The 22601-nt window shown below is 58.2% G+C and overlaps 1 protein-coding gene across 1 annotated transcript in view; it reads left to right on the top strand.

Moving 5' to 3' along the window:
- Positions 1 to 22601, top strand: part of ZBTB46 (zinc finger and BTB domain containing 46) — a 62657-nt gene that overhangs the window by 31601 nt on the left and 8455 nt on the right. Inside the window, exons 3-4 of the mRNA XM_059407445.1 lie at positions 3678 to 3962; positions 22342 to 22517. Of these exons, the coding sequence (XP_059263428.1) occupies positions 3678 to 3962; positions 22342 to 22517 (461 nt within the window). The remainder of the gene's footprint in view (positions 1 to 3677; positions 3963 to 22341; positions 22518 to 22601) is intronic.

Genomic DNA, 22601 nt, shown 5'->3' with positions numbered 1-22601 from the left:
AAAAAAAAAAAATAAAAAAATCTTTAAAAAAAAAAAAAAAAAAAAAAGTCAGATGCTTTTCCACCTGGAAGCGCTCTGGAGGGCGTGGCGCGACCTCTCCCGCGTGCACCTGCCGTCCCTTGGCCGCGTCGCTCCCTCCGTGTGGTTGTGGCTGTTCCCCGCGTCTTTCTCCGTCAGGGTCCGACCGGGTGGCTTGTGCTGGTGGCGTAGCCGTGTCCGTGTCCGCCGCGAGGAGCCGCCGTCCACGCTCTGCCGCCCCGTCCGTCCGTCCGCGCTCACCTCGCTCCTCGGGCCAGGTGCGGCGCTCCCGGGCGTCCTGATCGCGAGGCCCCCGGCCGGGCTGTGACTTGCAGACTCTTCCTGTCCTGGTGTCCCGTGTTCATGTAACGCGGTTTCTGGAGGAGCTTCCCAGGTACACGCCGCTGAAGCCTGACTTGCGAGCTGTTCTCTTTCCTGGCTCCTGTGCTTCGAGCCCCACCGCGGCACTCCCCGCCGCCGTCTTCCCGGACGCGTCACGGGTTTGGGTGTGACGCGTAGGTCTGTGGTTCACGCTGACTGCTGTGTGCACGTGTTCTGGTACTGTTTGCCCGAAACCTGACTTTCACCCATTATCATCCTGCTGACCACATAGTTAGCAAGGCGGTCGATTCATTTATCTATTTATTCAATTGTATGTACATATATTTCAACGAAGGAGGATTTATGGAATGATGTGGAAGCTTTTTGATGGTTAAGAAAGTGAGGAAACTTGATTTGAACTTCGATAAAGAAACATGGCATCTTAGACACAGAGAATACATTCTACACACATAAAGTGAGAAAGTCGATGCCGGGTGAGATGCGTACTGCATCTTTCTGAATTGGGTTATGCCCCATTTGGGTCTCATCTGGCCTGGAAGCACCTGGTGGGGCGGGGACGTGTGCCCCCGCAGCGCACACTCTCCAAAAGCTTCCGTGTGTTCTTTGCACAGTGCACATGCCGTGCAGCTGTTTGGCGGACAAGGCTGAGCAGGGTCAGGGTCGGGCTGTGACTTCCATGCAGACGTTTTCAAATACACCTCGTGGCACTTTAAGGAATCGTGAAGAGTGGAGATTTGGGGAAACGTGAAAAATGGGGTGCCCCCAGGACACTCTGGTTGTGAGGTCAGCGCCCCCCCGGCCTTCCTCTGGCCCCCTGGCGGCCTCCCTCCATGACATGTCGTCCCCCAGACCCTGGCGCTCACATGGCCGGAACAGAGTCTTTCCTGTCCCAAATCTGCTCACACCCCGCTTTGCCGCTAACACGACTAGTTTGAGCGTTTAAAAAATTTTCCTTATTTTAATTATAATCTCTTTTCTGCTTTTCAACCAAAGATTGTGAGCTAAATTTTCAAGTGTTATGATGTATCATTTAGGATGTGAGAAATCACGTCCTAATGTATCACAGGACGTGAGAAAAAACACCATAATCACCTCCAGGGTGAAGCCTATATGTTTATGTTGACAGTTAGACATGGGTATTGCTAACTCTGTTTGCCTCGTGTACCACATGGAGGTCCGCATCGGCGGGTGAGCCCAAGCGCCTTGCCCTTGCCCCCGTGCCTGGCGTGTGGTCTTTTCTGGCTGCCACACACACGTGTGACCGCTCTCACGCGGTGGCCCTTTCTCTCAGGGCCAGGGTCTTCCCATCCAGAGGAAGCACGGCCTGCGTGCACATGTGTGTGCAAGTGGTGTGTGCCACGAGCGGCTGTGCTGGCCTGTGCACACGTATGTATGTAAGTGAGCACATGTGCACGTCTGACGCACAAGTGAGTGTTTGGAACTCAGCCCATTCTTCAGACGTGGGATTGGGTACTTCTGTAAACATAGGAGAGGCTCGGACAGGCGGCCTCCTGGACGGAACCTCCCGCACTCACGAGGCTTGGCCCGGCGATTAGGGCAGCCTTGCTGGGACTCGGATTCGAAGGGTGGTTTGTGTGAGGGAGGCACAGGGTTGCCTGGACGTCTGTCCGGGATGCTGCTGTGGAATTCATAAGAAGGGTGAGCAGCCTTTGCAGGAGCTGCCTGGGCCTTGGGTTCCGTCCACGTGGTAGCAAGTCCACACTCACTCCTTCCCATGCTGAGCGAGAATCCCCGGCGAGGATGGACCACCCCGCTCACTTGCTGTCCCCTGACATCAGGGTTGTTCCTCTTTCTGGTGTGAATATGCCGTGTGTTCGCCATTCTTGGGCACGAACGCCTCTGAGGGGGCTGGTGGTCACTGTGCCTGGTTTCTAGAGGACGCGTCACTCTGTCCCCCGCAGCTGCACCCCTAGACGTTCTACCAACAGTAGAGTAGAGGAGGTTTCAGCGCCTTTACGTCCTTATCAGGACGCCACAAGACGCCCTTGGGAGCGTCTGCCTGGTCTGATGGATTCTGGCCACGCTGGTGGGTGGGAAGTGGCCTCTCACGGGTTCGAGGAGCATGTCCCTGATGGCCGATGGTGTCAGACATTGCTCGCCGGTCATTTCTGTGTCTTCTCTGAATGAGTATCTGCTCAGGTCCTTTGCCCGTTTTAAAGCCAGGTTATTTTCCTTTTTAGTGAGTTGTGAGTGTTCTTTGTGTATTCCGGCCAGGATTTCATATCCGATGTGTGGTTTGAGGATGTCGCACGGGCTGTCTTCTCTCTCCCTCCCTCCTCCGCACTCCCCCCCGCTCTCCCCCCCCCCCTTCCTTCCTCCTCTCTCCTTCATTTTTTTTTAAAGATTTTATTTAGGGATGCCTGGGTGGCTCAGTGGGTTAAGCCGCTGCCTTCGGCTCAGGTCATGATCTCAGGGTCCTGGGATCGAGTCCCGCATCGGGCTCTCTGCTCAGCAGGGAGCCTGCTTCTCTCTCTCTCTCTGCCTGCCTCTCTGTCTACTTGTGATCTCTCTCTGTAAAATAAATAAATAAAATCTTAAAAAGAAAGAAAAAAAAATAAAGATTTTATTTATTTATTTGACAAAGAGACACAGCGAGAGAGGGAACCCAAGCAGAAGGAGGGGAGAAGCAGGCTCCCCACCGAGCAGGGACCCCGATGCAGGGCTCGATCCCAGGACCTTGAGATCATGACCTGAGCCGAAGGCAGACACTTAACACCTGAGCCCCCCAGGTGTCCCCTTCTTGTCATTGTAAGTGAGCGCCACGCCCAGTGCTGAGCTCAGGACCCTGAGGTCTCGTGTCCCCCGCGGCCCGACGGAGCCAGCCAGGAGCCTTGTCTTCTTCTCCGCGTCTTGAGCGGGCCTTTGAGGCAGAGACGTGTTTCCTTTCCACCAAGCTTATCTCTTGTGCGGCCGGTGGTTTGGGCGTCCTGTCTGAGAACCCGCTGCCCAAGCTGAGCGCGCAGACTTTCTAAGAGTTTGTAGGGTTAGCGCCTCTCTTTGGTCATTGATCCGTTCTGAGTCAGCCTTCTTCGAGGGATGGAAGACCCACAGGCGCTGTGCCTCTGGCTCTCAGCCCAGAGCAGAGATCCGAGTGGGTCCTCGTCCTCCTGGGGGGAGGGCGTCCCCATCGTGCTGAGTGGAGCCCCCACCGGAGGCCGTCCCGGGTCAGGGAAGGGGTGACGGCGGGCAGGACGGGCCCCGGGTGGTCAGGAGGCCCATCACCTCGGCTGCTGCTAGATGAGGTTTCCCCATGGAGGGTCCAAGAATGACCTGCTGCTTCCCCCCCCCTCCCGCAGATGCAGACTTGACGGTCACCGAAGCCAGTGGCGCCGACAGCCGCGGGGAGAGGGCTGAGCTCTTTGGCCACGTGGACGAGGGTCTCCTGGGAGGAGAAGCCAGCTACCTGGGCCCGCCCCTGACCCCGGAGAAGGAGGAAGCCCTGCACCAGGCCACCGCGGTCGCCAACCTGCGAGCAGCTCTCATGAGCAAGAGCAGCCTGCTGTCCCTCAAGGCCGACGTGCTCGGGGACGACAGCTCCCTGCTGCTGGACTACCTGCCCAAAGGCACCCACTCCCTGTCCCGTAAGTGCCTTGGGAGCAGCGGGGGTGGGGGTGGGGCGTGTCTGTGGGGAGCCGGACCGGGCGGGAGGTGGCAGGTGGCTCATGGTGGCTGATGGCTGAGTGTGGCTGACAGTGAGTGCTCGCCCGCATCAGGCATCTGAACCGGAAACCTTGTGGAGCTCAGGCTTGCAGAGCCCGAGAGAGTCGGGAGGAGGGACGGGCCTCCGTGCGAAGGGACAGTCGCGGGCTCCCTCTGCTGGCCCTCGCCCGCCTCCATGCCCGTCCCCTCCGCGGCGGGAGCGAGGGGCGCGTCCTTGCTTTGTCTGCAGGGGCTCCTGCCGCCTCCAGCCCGTGTCTCCCGCAGTCGCACGGTGCACGTCTCGCCTGGCTCCCGTTTGCGGGAGCCGATGACTGACTGAGAAGCGGCCAGAGGTACGAGCAGCCGCCCAGCGCCCCCCGCCCCGGCTTTCCGCCCCCCACGACACACAAGGGCAGTGGAGGGCCCCAGCTGAGCGCAGGCCGGACGCCCTGAAGATCCCGTCCGGTGGCGCCCGGACCGCCGTCCGCGGAGACGCGCGCCGTTCGCTGGCTGCTCACCGCGGGCGGGAGGGAGCGAGGTGCCAGGGCCCCGCGGGTGCGAGCGTGTGGACGCGGCAGCCACTGTGGCCGCGGTGGTGCCCTGACCCCCACTGGAGGAAGCGAGGCTCCCGTGCTGCAGCCTTGGAAGGGCTTCTCTGCTTTCATCTCGCTCTGATTAAAGACGACGCCGCCAGTGTTCTTGCAATTGTATTTCCCCACGCACTGAGAGCCCCTAAATTTCAGTGTCGGAGGGACGCGGTTCGCTCGTGGCTAGTAAAGACACGGGTGGGACCAGGGCTTCTGTTCCTTCATTTCCCGCACGTCCTCAAGAGCCCAGCCGCGGCCCGAGCAGCCCGGACGCCGTGCGCAGTTCCCGGGGCTCGGCTGTGAAGTCAGGCCCCACGCGGAGCACCTGGAGGACAGGCTGCCCGGCTCGGGCCTTCAGAGACATGTTGGGGCCACATTGAACAATGCATCCCGCAGCTGTTGGGGGTTTAGGACAAGCTGGTGTCTGTGAACCCTCGAACGCATGTCCCCAGGTGCTGGTCCCGCCCCCCCGCCGCCAAGGAGCTTGTGCCGCCAGCTGGCGGGGGCTGCTGGGTTGCTGCGAACCCGGGGCTCTGGGGGGCCGGTGGGTAGCTTCTGTGTTCTCCTGGGGGGTGCCCTGTGGATGCCACTGGGAATTTGGGGCTGTGCGAAGAGGTGGGGGCTCGCTTGTTCAGTCCCCCATAACACGCCGAACGCACGTGGGAGCGCCATGTGTCACGGGCTGCAGGATAGAACGGTGCCCACCTCTGCCGTCAGGGGTGACTTTGGGATGAAGGGTGATTTTCTTTTCTTTCTTTTTTTTTTTTTTTAATATTTTATTTATTTATCTGACAGAGATCACAAGTAGACAGAGAGGCAGGCAGAGAGAGAGGAGGAAGCAGGCTCCCCGCCGAGCAGAGAGAGCCCAATGTGGGGCTCAATCCCAGGACCCTGGGATCATGACCTGAGCCGAAGGCAGAGGATTAACCCACTTGAGCCACCCAGGTGCCCCTGAAGGGTGATTTTCAATGCTTTTCACTTGTCTTCTGGTCTGCTGGCCTTTGCCTTCCGTGTGGGCTGGTGCAAAAAGCCTGTGGTACGTCTGTGCTGGGAACCATGCCAGACCCAGTCTGGACCCCGGGCCCCGTCGCTGGACCACTCTGTCTGGGCCCTGGCCCTCCCCAGGCCCCCTGGCAGGCCCCACACCTCAGTAAAGTCCCTGGGCACTGCTCTCCTGGACGGGCTTTTGTCCAGAGCTCCCTCCTCGCGTGCGGGTCACCGGGCACGATGAATACATCTCGGCACGGGGCTGAGCCCCAGCGCCTGCCCCGGGCGTGCTGTGGATGTGTGTGGTCGCCGGACTCTTCCCAGTTTGGAGGGAGCGGAGAGAGCCTTCTCCTCTTTATTTTTAGGGCGTCTGTGACTAATTCTTCATGAAGTCACTTGGTGGGTTTTGGTATTTTGTTATTTCTGTTGTGTTTTAATCTCCTTGCTTTTTTTTTTTTCCCAAGATTTTATTTATTTGACAGACAGAGACAGCACGAGAGGTAACACAAGCAGGGGAGAGGCAGAGGGAGAGAGAGAAGCAGGCGTCTGGCCTAGCAGGGAGCCTGGTGCGGGGCTCAATCCTAGGACCCCAGAATCATGACCTGAGCCAAAGGCAGACGCTTAATGACTGAGCCACCCAGGCACCCCTTAATCTCCTTGCTTTTAATATTCTAACCTCCCCCATTTTTGGGGTAAGAACCTACAGGAGGCAGAGGGCCCGGAGAACTTGGTGAGAAAATGGGTTATTTTAAATACTATTTTCTGACATCCTGAGTAAAGTCTGTCTCTTTCCAGGTATATACTAAAATGAGGAATGAAGATACCCGGAGGAAAACTTTCTTTCCCCAAACGTTGTGGTCAGCCTGCGTCGTGGCTAGCCTCCGTCCCTGGCCGCAGCCTGGCAGAGTCAGCAGACAGAGGCTATGGTTGAAACGTGGCTGTGGCAGCCTTTCTGGGCACCTGGTTTTGAGACGTGTGTCCCTGCAGAGGGCACCAGGATTAGCTGTGTGGCCCGAGCCGCCGCTACGTGTCGCAAGATTGCACGAGGGAGCCAAGGCAACTTCGTTTGCGATCCGTCTGTCTGTCTGCCCCATGCTGCCCGTTTACAGGTGCAGTTTCTCTAAGCGCTCGTGGCGAAGTGTCAGGACGGGCAGAAGCCCGTGTCGGTCGCCCCTCCGCCACCGCTGCTGGTTTCCGGGTGCGCCCCCGTCTGCAGGAGCAAGTGTCCCCTGAGCACGGTGTGGCAGGGACTGGCTCTGGCGACGTGGTCACATGTTTCTGCCCTCACTGCCCACCGAGGGCTCACCCGCTTTGTTGGGACGGGGCCCCTCGTGCTCCTGCTCCACCGCTGGCTTGCCCAAGCTCCCCAGGCACCCTGCGCAGCGACTAGCATTGCCGTCCCACGGACGGGAGACCCTGTGTGCGTGTGGTGGGGAGGGCTCCACCGCACACCTGAAGAGGCGCTGAGAGCAAGCCGGCAAGGTCACCATGGCCACCGAGCGTCCCACCGAGTGCGGACGCCCCAGGCTCCAATAGCAGGGGGCCGGCCCTCTGCTCAGGCGGGCACAGGGGCCTCTGTGCTCCCTCCACAGGTGGCTTGGGAAGGAGGTGGGGCCTGTGCGGTGCTGTCGGGCGCCCCTAGACCCGGGGATGAGGGCGGGCAGTGCCAGGGAGCCGGACTTGGTCCTCCAGCTTCAGGTGCCTTGAGCTGGTTGTTCATGCTGGATGTTGGGTCCACATCTCAGCAGGCATGGGCTCGTCATCAGAGAAACGTGGGGCAGGTGTGATGTTTAATGGACAGCAGCCCCGGCCCAGGGGGCGCTTTATGGGGCCCCCAAGGCCCCTGGCGATTCTGTCTGGTCTTCCCAAGAGGAGTGCGCTGTGGGCCACAAACATGGTCTGCTCGCGGCGGTTCTGCACAAGAACGGGACGGCGGTTCCAGGTGTTTAAGGTCAGGGGACCTTTTTTTTTTTTTTAAAGATTTTATTTATTTATTTGACAGAGATCACACGTAGGCAGAGAGGCAGGCAGAGTGGATGGAAGCAGGCGCCCCGCTGAGTGGAGAGTCTGACATGGGGCTCGATCCCGGGACCCTGAGATCACGACCTGAACCGAAGGCAGAGGCTTTAACCCACTGAGCCACCCAGGCTCCCCAAAGTCAGGGGACCCTTAAATATGCAGAGAGTGCTGGACCTGTGACGAGCTGCTAGGACCCACCTCTTGGGACAGTGTGGAACCTTCTAGGGAAGGTCTCGGGGTCTGATCACAGGGGCTTGGCTGGTGGCTTCAGCAGATGGTTTCTTTCTAGACCTGCGGCCTTTACCTGGTTAAAGAAGCTTGCGTGCTTTCTGTGTGAGCCGAACTCGATTCTCTTTCCTCCGTTACGTGTTCAGTGGTAGGCGAGCCCCTGCCTATTCAGAGTCACCGTTTACGGACTAGAAACTATGAGAAACGCTGACTGGCTGAGGCGCGGTTCTGGGTTACAAGTTGTATTTGCGAGCGAGCCGGGGTCTGGGGGGCCTGGACTCCGGCCTCGCCTTCTCGGACCGGCAGAACGTCTGGCGCACGCGGGTTGCTACTTGATTTCCTGGAACCGCTGGAGGGAAGGAGGCCGGCTCACCGCGGGCCCGGGGGGACGAGTGTCCCGTAGAGCTGCCACGTCCTTCCAACAGCCGAGGTGACTCCGACCTGAGAAGCGTCGTCCCTGGTGATTGTCGCCGCTTGACCGGTAGACGCTGCTTCTGAGAAAGAGCTGGGGTCTCCCCCTCCGAGTCAGAGCTGGTGCTGAGCCGTCTGAGTGGAAGGATGGGCCAAGTTCCCTCCTGCTGCTCCAGGGAGGGACACTGGGAAGGTTCCGGGGAGCGGCAGTGGGAGCTCCCTGCACGGGACCAGGGGCTGCCACCGTGCTGTGCCGTCCCTTTCCGACCCTTGTACCCACGGGCTGCCCAGATGCCCAGGAGCACTTTGCGGGAAACTGCCGAGCTGGTTTCTGTCCTGGGTGTGGCTTAGAGAGAAGTCCTCACCGGGTGTAAATCTGTCCTCGATTCTGGATCGACGCTGGAATTTTGGACAATGCCACTAGCTTCTAGGTAGACAGCCAGCGCAACACACCTTGGAGTGTTTTCCAGAAGATCGCTTCTCCAGGCCGCGGGCGTGCGTGTGCCCATGTTCTGCCCGCGTGTCCGACTTCCTGGGGTGCGACCCTCTGTCGTAATCATTTCGCTTCTGGGAGAGAGATCCCCACCCCAAGCAAGCTGCGTGCGGAGACCCTGCTGTCGGGGCTGCTGAGCTGATAGACGCCCAAACAGACCCGGAGCGCTCCGCGCAACAGCAAGACCACACGACCACTTCTGGAACTTGGGGGCAAGCCCGCCAGTGGCGTGCGCTCACGCGCTGAGACTCGTTTCTTGTGTTCCCAGGGCCTGGCACCAGCCCCAGTCCTCCTGGGGGGATGCTGATGGCAGAGCAGAAGCCCCTCCCTCGGGCCCCTCCGCCCTCCACTCAGAGCCCGGGATGCCCGCTCTGGTGAATGGCCAGACCGGTCCCAGGACAGCACCGCCCCCCCCAGCCCAGGTAAGATGGGAGGGGCCGCCACGTGCCCCGGTGTCCCGGGTCGTCTGCCCATGTGGCACGTGTGTGCCCTGAACTCCGCGTGCGCTCACGTGCATCCCTGGCGTGTCCACGTCCCGGGCCGTGCTCAGAGGCTGGTAAGGAGTTTCTGTGCTGGAAGCCGCTGTTCCACTCTGTCCTGCTGGCTCAGCTCCACCGGGCGAGGCACGTCCAGCTCTGCAGTAGTGACTCTGGTCATGTAGACTGAAGCCGCCCATGTGTGGACACAGGTGTCCCCTGTGAATACGTAGCATCGGCGACAGGTAGCGTGGTGCTGTCTTCGGATGACAGCCGTGCGACTGCAGCGCACCTGACGTCCGTCCTCACCGCTGCCGTGCTTCCCAGTCTCCATGCTTGTGGAGTAGAAACACGGGTTTGAACAAAGTTCAACACAAGCGCCCTTTTGCACGGAAGGAGAAGGGTTCTTGGGGAACGCCTGCCCCTCGTGGAAAGACATTCGGCTCAGACGGCAGCGGTTAAAGTCAGCCGTGCTCACTGGTCCTGAGGCGGCTTTGCAGGCGGGGCTGGGTGTTTGCGTGACCAGCGCGGACTCGGAGGGCTCTGGGACCCCAGGAAGGCCACACAGAACAAGCTGTCCTCTGTTCCCCGGGCCGGAGGGGTTGTTTATAGAGAGAAGGCCTGTTAGTTTCCTTTGTCTCCCTGAAGAAGAAGAAATCATTAAGAAGAGCCTAACCACGTGTTTCGGGTTTGGAATGAAGTAAAGGATTCCTCTTCCCCGGCAAGGTGGTTTGTGGGGCCGCTGCGTTCCGTGAACGAAGAGGATTTTCCCTTTGAGCGTCTGTCTGTTGAGAATCCGCGGGAGCCTTCCTTCCAGATGCCCTCGTGGTCCTCGTGGCGACAGGCAGGGGCCTGGCACAAGGTGGTGTCCTCACACCCGAGCACCTGTGACTTGTCTCTCTGGTTCGAGATCGAGGCCCTTGACGCCTAGAGCCCTGGGCTCGGCAGCGAGGACTCCTCTGGAGTCGGCCCCGACTGTCGCCTGGGAGGGTCTGTGTGGGGGCCGCGGGCCGGCCCGGATGCCCGGGGCTTCTTCCATCTCCCCGCATGGCCAGTGCCCCACCCCCCAGGCCTGCTGGGCTCTCCCCGAGCTCCGACAGCCTTTTCATGAAGTCATCTAAGAAGCCACTAGAGAAGCACCCTGTGGACCCCGGTGCCTCTGCATAGGATAGCATTGAGGCTGGACAGACTTGACCGGACCCCATTCTGCATGGAGCAGACGTTCCCACGCGCCTCTCTGCGGCCAGGCCTGGTGTTCGGGGTCGGTGGCCACTGGGTGACGGCGAAACCACGTCAGGACGGGGGCAGCTGCAGGGGTTGGGACCAGGCGTCCTTGTGAGGCTTTGAAGCTGAGACTTCCTGGCTCCGCCACCGGCAGCCGAGTGGAGGCCTTTTGGGTGGGGCCGGCGGCGCAGGTGTCTCTAGCCTCCCAGCGAGGGCTTGGGGTCACTGGGGTCGTGTAGGATTGCCAGCTATGGGGGCAGAAGAGCAGGCTCCCTCCCTCAAGAAAGGAACCAAGGGGCTCTGCCCCCCATGAGGTCTGGAAATACCCAAGACAAAGCCTAGCCACGGTGTTCTCGGTGGGCGTGTCGCCCAGCATCTCTCCAAGGAGACGGCCCCGGGAGCAGAGCTGCTGAAACAGCGCTTCTTTTCGGAAGGACCTCCTTGTGTTTGCTCTTGTCCACCGACGCTGGACGCCTTGGGTTCCGCATCTGCCTCTGTACACCGAGCAGGTGGTCGTAGTTGGGGGGCAGCGGTCCAGGACGCAGAAGCTGCCAGTTCTCGAGCAGCACGCGGTTTCCCGGGAAGGAAACAGGCAGCGCCCCCCCCCCAACCCCTCCAGTCCGCGTCGTGGCTGTGGCTGGGCGGAGTCTGGGAGGAGCCTCAGCTGCTCCTGCTGGGCCCACTTCCTTCACTAAGGAAGAGCCAGGTTTCCAGAGGCTGAGAGACTTGTTGTCAAAGTGGTAAAGGACCAGTCGAGGTCAAGGTGACCAGGCAGGTGACCCTTCCCAGAGATCAGTGCCTCATGGCTTTATGGAAGTCCCCGTCTACTGTCTACTGTCCTGATGGGTCTTCGAGCTGGGAGGTCCCAGGCAGGTTATGGCGAAGTGTGGACACCCTGTGGCAGAAGTGGCCTGTGTAGACATCTGCACTCCGAGTCCCCGGGGTGGGGACACGGAGACTCTGTGGCGGCCGTTTTCCTTTTATTTGGTCAGCTGACTTGTCCTTGGGGTGGACAGCGCGGACCAGCGGCTCACAGGGGCACCTGCGCGGGGGAGTGTCTGGCTGTGCTGTCGTACTGAAAGGTTTTTGTTCAACTTTTAAGACAGTTGTGGCACCTGCTGGCTCAGTCGGTGGGGCCATTCTTGATGGCAGGGTCGTGAGTTCAAGCCCCACGTTGGCTATGGAGATACTTCTAAATAAAAAAAAAATTGGGGACGCCTGGGGGGCTCAGTGGGTTAAGCCTCTGCCTTCGGCTCGGGTCATGATCATCTCAGGGTCCTGGGGTCGAGCCCCGCCTCTGGCTCTCTGCTCAGCGGGGAGCCTGTTCCCCCTCCCCCTCTGCCTGCTTCTCTGCCTGTTTTGTTCTCTCTCTCTGTCTAATAAATAAATAAAATCTTTTTAAAAAATCTTTAAAATGTTGAAACAATTAAGCCATTTCAGACGGGCTCCTTAGTACCTGAAAGAAAGAAGTCTGTAAAAAGAAAAAACGAGGAAGTCAGTTATAGTAGACAGTACGGTGTCAGGGCACAAGACCCGTTTTAGAAGGGAAAGCCTCTGACTGTCCTGGCGTCCAACCTTGTGCCCGCCGTGCTGCGCGGCCATCGGCCGTGGGGTTCTCCGAGGTGCGCGTGCACACTTTAGCTGTTACATTTCGTTGAATTTCTCACTGAAACGCGGCTCATGATTGATTCCAAAGAGTTTTTTAGAAAGACTTATCAATACGTAACATCAGTTGCTCTAAACACAGAGAACTTCAGCAGTGAAAGCTTCTCACCTGGGCGTGCTTGCCGGCACAGCGCGGCACAGCTGGGCGTCCCTGCCACGTTCACGCGGTGGAGAGGAGAGATGCCAGGGTCGCGCCGTGGCTAGGCGTGGAGACCGCCGCCCACCGAGGGCTACTACTTGACTGAGTTAGGTTGCATTTAAAATACAGGCTCTCGGGGGCACCCGGCTGGCTCCGTTGGTGGAGCACACGACTCTTGATCCTGGGGCCGTGAGTGCAAGCCCCACGCTGTGTCGTGTTTAGCAGCTCTTGCCTCCAGAAACAAACCCCAAACTTGAAATCTATAATCTGGTGTTGCTTCTTATCGGTCTTGGCCTTATGCACAGAACTCCAGTGCTAGGGCAAAGGCATTGATTTATTTTAAAGAAAACTTGGTGAACTTCTAGTTTCAGCTGTGACAGCTTGTACTGCGCTTACTCTCCAGGCAAAATCTGTTTGAGAATCTGGCCGACACACGCACACACACCCTGGAGACTGACCGGCACAGGTGGGACTTGAAGGGCTGTGCTTTCCGCTCAGATTTGTTTCTGGCCTGGTTCCCAAACACTGGAGCAGGGTGCTCTGTGGCCAGGAGACGGAGGGTGTCCTCAGGGCACCCAGGATAACTGGGACCGGACGAGCAAATCTCAAAAAGCAAGAAGCCACGGAGACAGAGTCCCCACGTCTGCATACGAGCTCTCTCAGCTTCTGAGCCTTACACTGAGCCCCACCCAGAATCCCCGTGCAACAGGACAGCCTCTCGGGAGCGGAGCAGATATGCACAGTGGTGTGGCCCTGGGACACAGGAGGCACCGTGCAAACCCAGGGAGGATCACAGAGACAATGGAGACAGCCCAGGGGTGCCACCAGTCACCCCGGTCAGAGGAGTGTGCGACTGTTCCTCTTGGGGTCATGAGTTGCAGCCCCACGTTTGGTGTAGAGGTTATGTAAGTAAATAAAAGTTAAAAAAGGAAAAAACCCAACAGAACATGGGAGGCACCTTGGGCTTTCAGGGGAGACTCTGGAGGGGTCACACCTTGATGTGAAAGCCTCTTCCTCAGAGTGAGACCAAAACCAGATTAGAGCAGTCCCGACAGCAGCGCACACGGAGCCCTACAGGGCGAAGGTTAGTCCTCCCAAGACCGTCTGCTCAGCAGGAGAGACAGCAACAGTGAGACCGAGGAAGAGGGGCAGCCCAGGAAGTGCCCCGCTGGCCTGGCCGCAGTCTGCGCCTCACGGAAGCAGAGTGCCCTGACGTAAGTCCCAGCTGCAAAAGCAGACGGGAAGACCCTCCGTACTGACATGTTCGGGACATTCTGGAAACGAAAATAAAATGTCTGAAATTAAGAATTCATTGCATAGTCGAATAGCAGTCTGGACACGACCTACGACAGGGTTCGTGAACTGGAAGCTTGGGGAAGGTCCACGCTGAAGCTTGTAGGGAAAGAAACGAAAGAGGGGACACCTGGGTGCTTCAGTCCGTAAGCATCTGCCTTCAGCTGAAGTCATGACTCCGGAGTCCTGGAATCAGGTCCTGCATCCGGCGCCCAGCTTGGTGGGGAGTCTGCTTCTCCCTCTGCCGCTCGCTCTCTCTGTCAAATAAGTAAATAGAATATTTTTTAATAAAATATTTTTTTAAAAGAGTAAGAAAACAAAAGAATGGGGAAAAAGCAAAGAGACACGATACAGGGTGAACGTGTGTAATGCGTGTGTAATTGGATTTTCAACGGAGAAAGGCAGAAACGGGGCAGGACACACCCAAAGAGAACAGTTCGTTTGCTGGAGCTGATGGAAGTCACCAGCCGACAGGTTCAAGGAGCTCCGGGAACTTGGAGCAGAATGAGCGCCAGACAGAAAACGGTGTCTGTGGACAGGACTGTCAAACTACTGGAAACCAGTGACAGAAGGAAGTCTTAAAAGCGGCCAGCGAGGACCGACGCTGCTTCGCCGGGAGCCAGGCTGATGACGGTCTTGATCAGAGGGCCAGGGAGGCCACCGCCTGCACACCTGCCACGGTGTTGTTCACAGAGGGGCTGAGTGGAGACACTGTCGTCCACACGCGTCCCCCAGCCGCCACCAAGCGCGGAAGCCAGCCCTCACCAGCCCTCGAGCGACAGCAAGAGTGGCCGTGCGTGCGTGTGACGGGACGCATCTCGATCGCTGAAACGAGGATCTTGTGGGTTTTTTTTAACAGAAATCAGAGTGTCACACAAGATGGTGGCAGCACAAGGGGTCTGGGACAGATGAGCTGGACTGCTGAAGGCTCCCGGCATTCCTTGTGAAGTCGTGTGCCTAACGGCCGAAACAGTAAAGCACAACTCAGAGGCTTACGAAGAGAAAAAGACTCATTAGAGATAAGGCCCGCAGGGAGCAGTGAAGGACCGTAGATGGTAGACTTCACGTGGCTGCGTCGATTGAACACTGCAATAAAAAGATGGAAAAATTTGGGGTGGAAAAAGTTCACTGTTTGTAGGTGATGCCGTTCACAGATAAGGACCCAGAAAGTGTTAAAGCAAAAAGATAGTAAGAGAAGCCAAGGAAGGACGCCTGGGCGGCCCAGTGGGTGAAGTGTCTGCCTTCGGCTCAGGTCATGATCCCGGGGTCCTGGCATCCAGCCGGAGCCCCACGACAGGCTCCCTGCTCAGCAGGGATCTGCTTCTCCCTCTGCCTCCCCCGCCCCTGCTCATGCTCTCTCTCTCAAATGAATAAAAAGTTAAAAAAAAAAAAAAAAAAGTAAACCAAGGAAGCCCCTACAGAAAGTCTTTAATCTTAACATTAATGTAAACTGAAGAATTATGACTCAAGGGACCTCATGATCCCTCGTGCTTCATGGGATCAGTTCTGGGGGAGGCGGAACAGGCCTGATTTTACAATGTGTGATGTGAAAGTCGGCCGCAGTCAAAGGAGAAAGATGAATTCACGTCCCAGTGGGAGACTTTGGACCCATTTCCTCCGTGATTGATGGGCCGGCGGACGAGTAACTGAGGACAGAGATGGTGTGAGCGGCTTCCAGATATTAACTGAGCCCCACGTTTCTGCAGGGACTCCATCCGGTCACATGGGACCACTCTCTTCCTAGATCCCTGGATTCAACTTGCTACTCTGCGTGGACGTTTCCCACCTGTGTTCGGCAGGTGCTGACCTGTAACAACGTGAGTAATCCGAAACGCGGAATCTCCGGTGCGGGTGACAGGTGCTGGTGACGCGCTCCCAGGGCAGACGGGTCTCGGTGGAGTCCGCGTCTTCTCTGAGCTCGCTGACATCATTCTTTACAGATCAGCAGCAAAAAGATACTGGAATATCCCCCAAACGTTTGGAAATCAAACAACATACTTTTAAGTAATGCTCGAGTCCAAGAAGTCACAGCGGAGATGGCAGAATACTTTGCACTGAGTGGTGTGACGAGAGAGCCCATCGGGACCCGCAGGACGCAGGAGAAACGGGCCGGGGGCCTTGTGCCCGGAGCTGCACGTAGTCTAATTTTGGGTCAAGGAATGAGAAAAGGGAGAGCGAATTAAACCCAGAGTAAGCGGGAGTGCACGCAAGAGGACACGTCAGCGAAGCGGAGGCAGACGCGGTAGAACAGGGAAGGCAGCCGTGCAGGTCAGTGAAAGTCACAAGTCCCTGTCAGGCGTGAGCAGCACGAACGGAAGACTGTGCCAATTCTACATAGAAGGTGTGAAATAGAGATCACCCCTGAGACCCTACAGGTATCAGAGCAAGAATAAGAAAAGACTGTGAACAATTTAGATCAACGCATTTGACAAGCTGGGGGAAATGGGCCAATTCCTTAAAACACTGTCGGACTGGGAGCTGAAGGGGGTGTAAGACAGCATGTAGGGCTCCCCCGGGAGCCCTTGGGACTGACTGTGGCCTCCTCGGGACCAAAGGGACCACTCGGCTGGTCCAGAGCAAGCAGGCTTAGGGTGGCTTAGCGCTCCAAGGCGCAGGGACCACCCGGGGTTGTCTGGCGCTGGGGTGAGTAAGGCGACGTGATAGTGGGTGCCTGTGAAAGGCACACAGTTCTCTTGGAAATGGCCAACCCTGCAAGGGGCGGTCCCAGGGCCCCAATGTGCAAGCATCTGGATGCTTGAGGAAAGGCGTGGCTGTCACAGGCAGCCCGGATGAGGATGACGGAAGAGGCTGTCCACCGAGTGGTGGAACCACCAGGGAGCGACCGCAGGCACAGTCCGCACAGACCACACGGTCTGACCCCTGGCCTGGGCGGAGGTGCCTCGGCCGTGCCCCGAGGCCGGACAGTCTTTTCAGTACGTGATCCTGAGTGCTCCGGATGTTGAAAAAAACAAATCTTGACTTCCAACTCACCCCAAGCACAAAGATTAATTTGGGATGCATCAGAAAGTGTATGGTTTCAGAGAGACGACCGAGGACAATAGCTTCATGATCACGGTGGTTTGCAAGAAGCTCATAAAAAGCACTTGTCTAAGTGGACATGGTGAAAATCACGAATTTTTCCACTAAAGATGCTGTTCAGAGAGTAAAAGGACCAGAGGCTGGAGAACATGTTTGCATAAATGTATCTGACAAAAGATTCATACTCAGAATACATAAAACTTTAAAGACATCTAAGAAAGAGGCAGCTTAGTTATCAAGGAAGAGACCTGAGCGAGCTCGTGCCCAGTGGGCGTGGTGCCTTCCGTGGGTGGGACATGCAGACAACAGCCTCGCGGTGCGCGTCAGGCCGGAGGACAGAGACCCACAGACTGCCCGAGCCAGGCCTCTGCAAAGACACAGCCCCTGGGATGCTCGTGCGCTGCTGGAGGGGACGTAGACTGATGCGGCCACGCGAAACACTGCCTGGCCCCATTGCTGAAACAGAACGTGCAAGTTCCCTGTGGCCCGGACGGTCCGCTCTTAGGTGTATGCCCAAGAGCAATGAGAGCCTGTTCGGCAGAAGACGTGTCTGGGAGCCATCTGAGCACCATGGTCCGTGAGGTCAGGTGCCCCTCGGCGCCCGCGGCGGGTTGGGGGGTTTGGTGTTGTACCATGGAATGCAGCACAGCAGCAAGCGGGAGCAAGCCACTGCTCCAGACAGCCACGCAGTGGCTTTCGCTGACTCTGCTAGTGAATAAGGCAGAACCTGAGTGTGTGATCCTGCAAATGCGGGGTCCCAAAGCGGATGTCTGGCGTGCGTAAGTCAGCTGTATGCACTTCCCGTAGGGTTAGAAAACCTTTCAAAAGTAGTTTGGACACATTAGAGCTTTGCTATGTTCTAAGACAAAATAATTGGCCGCTTATAAGTTAATAAACTTATTATTGGAAAAACAAAGTGGGGTTCCTGTTTGGACCTGTTTCTGAAATGCACTTGAAGTGCAGTGTTTGGAAATTACAGTCAGAAGCCGAGTGAACATGCGGTGGTCGTGAGGGAAGACCCGTGTGCCCTTCTGGAGAAGCCGCCTCGTGCAGCCGTCTGCATCGCCAGCGGTTCCCTGGAGGCTTTGAGGTGATCATGAAATGGTTCTGGAGTGTTTGCTTATCCGGCGCGTCCGACCCTCCTGCGGGGCTGCAAGGGGTGGGGGCGGGGGCCAAGGACAGGCGGCGGCGGCCCCGCAGGCTTCCTACAGATGCATTTCTGCAACGCTGGATCAGGTGTCACCGGGCTCCTTGCTCTGCAGAGTCCACTGCGGCATCGGAACCTGCTTCTTGGCCATAAGCTTCCTGTGCATGCCGGAGCGCTCGGTCTCAGGGAGGGCTTCTGGTTTGGACAGAGCGGCCGCGAGCGTCTGCTTCGGTTGGATGGATTTGTGCTTTTCCATCATTTCAGTGACGCTGTCACTGTTGACCTTCTCAGGCTCTCTCAGCGTTTATGAGAAGAAAACCGTGTGCTGTGGCAAGTTTTCCGAACACACAGAGACTGTAAGTCACAGGTTCTGGAAGTGTCAGGTTCTTTCCAAGAAGAAGTTGTTTTGATCATGACAGCCAAGGAACATTCCCTTACTGCTCACGGTGCTGTTCGTTCCCGGAGGTGGTGGAATGGTGTCCCCCACGCCAGAGCTGCGTCCACGTCCTAATCCTCGGAACCTGTGGATGTGACCCTATGTGGATAGAAGGATCTTCGCAGATAGAACTACATCTTGGAATATCCAAGTTGGACCTAAATCCAATGACAAGTGTCCTTATAAGAGACAGAAGAGGAGGGACCCAGACATGGAGAAGCCACATGAAGGAGGCGGAGACAGGAAGATGTGGCCACAAGTCCAGCACTCCTGGACCCTCAAGAGCTGGAAGGGGCCGGAAGGACCCTCCCTGGAGCCTCGGGAGGGGGCACAGCCCTGCGACACCTGGGTCCCAGACTCTGGCTCCCCGGCTGCGGATGGGTAGCTCTGTGGTGCCTTCGACCGCCCCGTTCCTGCTGTTCTGGTGGAGGCAGGAAACGAACATAGTAAGAAAAAGCCAACATCGTCCTCTTTGCTTCAGAAAGTGTGTGTTTTTAGTGCCTGGAGCCCCGCGCAGGCTCTTCCCAGCCAGGGAGGGTCCCTAACAAACAGCCACACTCACGCCTGTGCATTCTCCGTTGTTTTTCTAGGGAAAAAAATGCAGCACTTCTGCACAGAAATCAATTCTTTTTCACGTGTAAGTCCAAGTTGCTAAATACAGAAGGCTAGAATACATAATAGGGCATTTTAACTTGCGTGTTTATAGAAGCAGAACAGAGGCCATGAACAAATATTCTCAGAAAAGGTTGCTTTAAATAAAATGAGGCAAGAGTTCACTTCCTCTTCTCTCCATCCCAGAGTGGGTGGTGCCTTTGCTTTATTTGGTGTAAGATGAAAAGTGGGATCACGGTGCCTTGGAGAACCCCTGGGGAGGACCGGAGGCGCAGAGCCGAGGGGACGACCCCGGCAGGCCTGGTCTGCGGGCCGGCCCGGCTGCATCGAGTGTGCGGGCTGCGAGGCTTCCCTGACTCGGTCCCGCTGTGGGGGTGCAGGAGCCCTGCTCCGGGGGCCACAGCCTGAGCTCCCCCTGGCTCGAGGCCCTTCCTTAGGAAGGGCAGCTCCCTTCTGGCTGCACGGACACCCCAGAAACTCCTGCAGCTCTCTCCTCCAGCCCGGAGGCCAGGCTGGCAGAGCGCATACGGTGACAGCGGGCACCGATGTCCGGCACACCCGCACGGCTTCCCTGCACCTCGGCCGAGGGCAGCAGACAGGATGGCTGCGCGGGGACAGGTGGCGGCAGCTCGGCCCGTGCCTCTTCTCAGGCTGTGCGTGCAGGAGGCAAGGCGCGCCCGTCGGGGAGCTCACGGACTCGTGCACGGGGGCCGAGCGGCGGGCGCGGCGTGGACATCCAGCAGGAAGGTCTCCGCTGGGTCAGTGAGGGCCCCAGACCCGTGCAGGCTGCCGCTGAAATGGTGGCGTGGACAGCCGGCCACCGCGTGTTAGCGGAATAGTGGCCTGCGTGACTGTATGTCACCGTTCCAGTCTGCGATCTAGAACCTGTTTGTGCATAGAGAGGAGAGTCGAGGTCAGACGCTGAGCTGTCAGCTGAGGTGGTCCTCGTGGTTGGGACGCGGGGTGCACGCGGGCTGCCACGTGCCTTCTGTGCTCCCTGCGGCCTTCTGGTTTTGCTGTCTTCCCCGAGGCACGGCTGCGGTGTCCGTCCCGCCCCCGGCTCCCGCCACACGCACGCACACACGCCCCTGTGCCAGCAAGCGCATGGACAGAACTTCTGATTGGGAGCAAATGCTCTACTGCCTTGGCCAGGACAGATTTCCGAGAGAGGTGTTGGGGGGATGCAGCGTCCCTCTTACGGACATGGAGACCACGGGACGAGCGGGCGGCCAGACTCCAGGCAGTGGCATCGGTTGTGAGCTGTGATCAAGTCCACGCAGCCTAGTGCTGGGGCCGTGGGGGCCTGAGGATGCCTAGAGGTCAGTCACCCTGGAAGGCTGTGCTGGGAGGACCGACTCTCACACCAGGGCCTGGAGCTCTAGGCACACGGTAGGACAGGCTCGCACCACTGCCCGTGGGAACAAAAGAAATCTGGGTTGCTTGCATGTTTAGATGCCCTTTAAGGGTTCATGCAAGAAATACTTTATTTATTTATTTATTTTAGATTATTATTATTATTATTTTTTAATTTGATAGAGACCACAAGCAGGCAAAGAGGCAGACAGACAGAGAGGAGGAAGCAGGCTCCCCGCTGAGCAGAGAGCCCGATGCGGGGCTCGATCCCAGGACCCTGGGATCATGACCTGAGCCGAAGGCAGAGGCTTTAACCCACTGAGTCACCAGGCGCCCCAAGAAATACTTTAAAAAAAAAGTTGGAGACTGCTCTCTGGGGCGTCCAGCTGGCTCAGTCGTGAAGTGTGCGACTCTTTTTTTTTTTTTTTTTTTTAAGATTTTATTTATTTATTTGTAAGAGAGAGAGAGTGAGAGCGAGCACAGGCAGAGAGAGTGGAAGGCAGAGTCAGAGGGAGAAGCAGGCTCCCTGCGGAGCAAGGAGCCCGATGTGGGACTCGATCCCAGGACGCTGGGATCATGACCTGAGCCGAAGGCAGCTGCTTAACCAACTGAGCCACCCAGGCGTCCCGAAGTGTGCGACTCTTGATCTCAGGGTTGTGAGTTCGAGCCTCACGTTGAGCATAAAGCAGAGAGAGCAACACAGCGTTTCCACACACTGAAGCAGGCGTGTGTTAGGGCAGAGGTGCAGTGGTGAGGGCCAGCTGGGCACAGGGAGCCCAGGAGCCAGTGTGGTTCCTGCCACTCTGCACCTGTCGTTTCCGTGCTGACATGCCCATGGCTGGGCCTGAACAGCAGAATGGGTCTCGGGGCCGTGGGCATGGCTCACGGAGATGGCAGGGAGGGCCCCTGCGACTGGGCGGCATGGTGGGCGGCCCACGGTTGTGGGGACAGGTGGTCATCCTTCCAGTAGGCTGGCTGCTTCCCTCCTGCAAGAGGGACCCAGGCTCTGAGTCACCTTAGCTTCGCTGGGTCCCGCTGTCTTGGGCTGTGTCACTCTGGGGCATTTGTTTTCTTATCTGCTGCCTGGGCACCTCCTGGGGTAGTGGTGACTGTGGCCAGGGCCTGCCACACTTGGACATTTGGTAGGGTTCGGAGGACCCAGTGGACGATCACCGGGCTGACGGTGTCCGCACCCCTCCTGGGGTTCATTCCAGCAGCCTGCCTTTGGCCTTGGCCAGTGTTTGTGACTGTGGGGACCTTTGGCCTGTGTTTGGGGTGCTGGTGCCATGTCCAGCTGGCCAGGTACCGTCCGGGCTGTAGAGCGTGAGGGCCCTGGGGAAATGCGTCTGGACAAGTGTCCACCGCTGGGCTCCTTGTGTGCCAAGAAGTGAGATCCCAGGCCCTGGCCACTCTCAGCGATCCTGGTGAAGTCTGGGACGATTGCTTCCAGTCCTCAAGGTTAATGGGGTTACTGGGTGGAGGCTCTGCGTGTTCCAGAGGGGCTAACTGTGGTGTCTGGGTGTGCCCATCGCCGAGGGCACCACTCAGGATAAGCTGCCCCGTGCTTGGTGGGGTGCTGCACAGTGGGTCTGATGCATGGGACCCCAGACCCCGTGATCCCCACCAGGAGATGCCCTGGAGTGTGAGGCAAGGTGCCTCTGAAGGGTAGCCACGTCCTGGTGTGGGATGCGGCCGCTGCCGTGCGCTTGAGCAGGTCACAGGATGACCCCTCTGGGGCCCGTGGCATCGCTTCCTGAAATGCAGGCAGAACGGGCAAGAGGAGTCACACCCGGGACAGAGGCCACTCAGCGGTCCTGCTGCACATTGGGGGCTGACCCGAGCCTCTCCTTCGGCTGTGCCCCCAGCTGCTTAGACGGCACCTTCCCTCTGGACATTAAAAGTGCCTCTGGCCTGCGGGTGCCTGGAGGGGCCAGCTCTGCCCGGTGGCTCCTGGCCCCCAGTGGCCCGTGGGCTTGAGCGGAGCCGCAGGCTGGGGCCCGGACTCCGGCTTCACGTGTCGTCACACTGTCATTCTCCGTTCCGACAGCGTGTGCGGCGCTCACGGGGTCTTGGACGCTCACGGCCCTGTGGCCGGCAGCGCTGGAAGCGGCGGCCTCCAACCTTCGGTGGGACGCGTGGGCCTCATGGGGGCGACCGGGCGGGCTTGGCGGGGGCGGCGGCTCACTGAGTTCGCGGGTCTGCTGTCTTTCAGTGAACGAGTTCACGGTGATCAGAAAGAAGTTCAAGTGTCCCTACTGCAGCTTCTCGGCCATGCACCAGTGCATCCTCAAGCGGCACATGCGCTCTCACACCGGGGAGCGGCCCTACCCCTGCGAGATCTGCGGCAAGAAGTTCACGCGGCGTGAGCACATGAAGCGGCACACGCTGGTGAGTGGGGGCGGGGGGTCGGCATGGGGTCAGCGTGGGTCGTCGCAGGGTCGGCACGGGGTCGCATGGGTCATCACAGAGTCG

The sequence above is a fragment of the Mustela nigripes genome, chromosome 7, assembly GCF_022355385.1.
Source record: "Mustela nigripes isolate SB6536 chromosome 7, MUSNIG.SB6536, whole genome shotgun sequence".
In the NCBI taxonomy this organism is placed as follows: Eukaryota; Metazoa; Chordata; class Mammalia; order Carnivora; family Mustelidae; genus Mustela; species Mustela nigripes.
The sequence above is the reverse complement of the archived record's forward strand: the minus strand, read 5'-3'. Positions and strand labels throughout refer to the sequence as shown.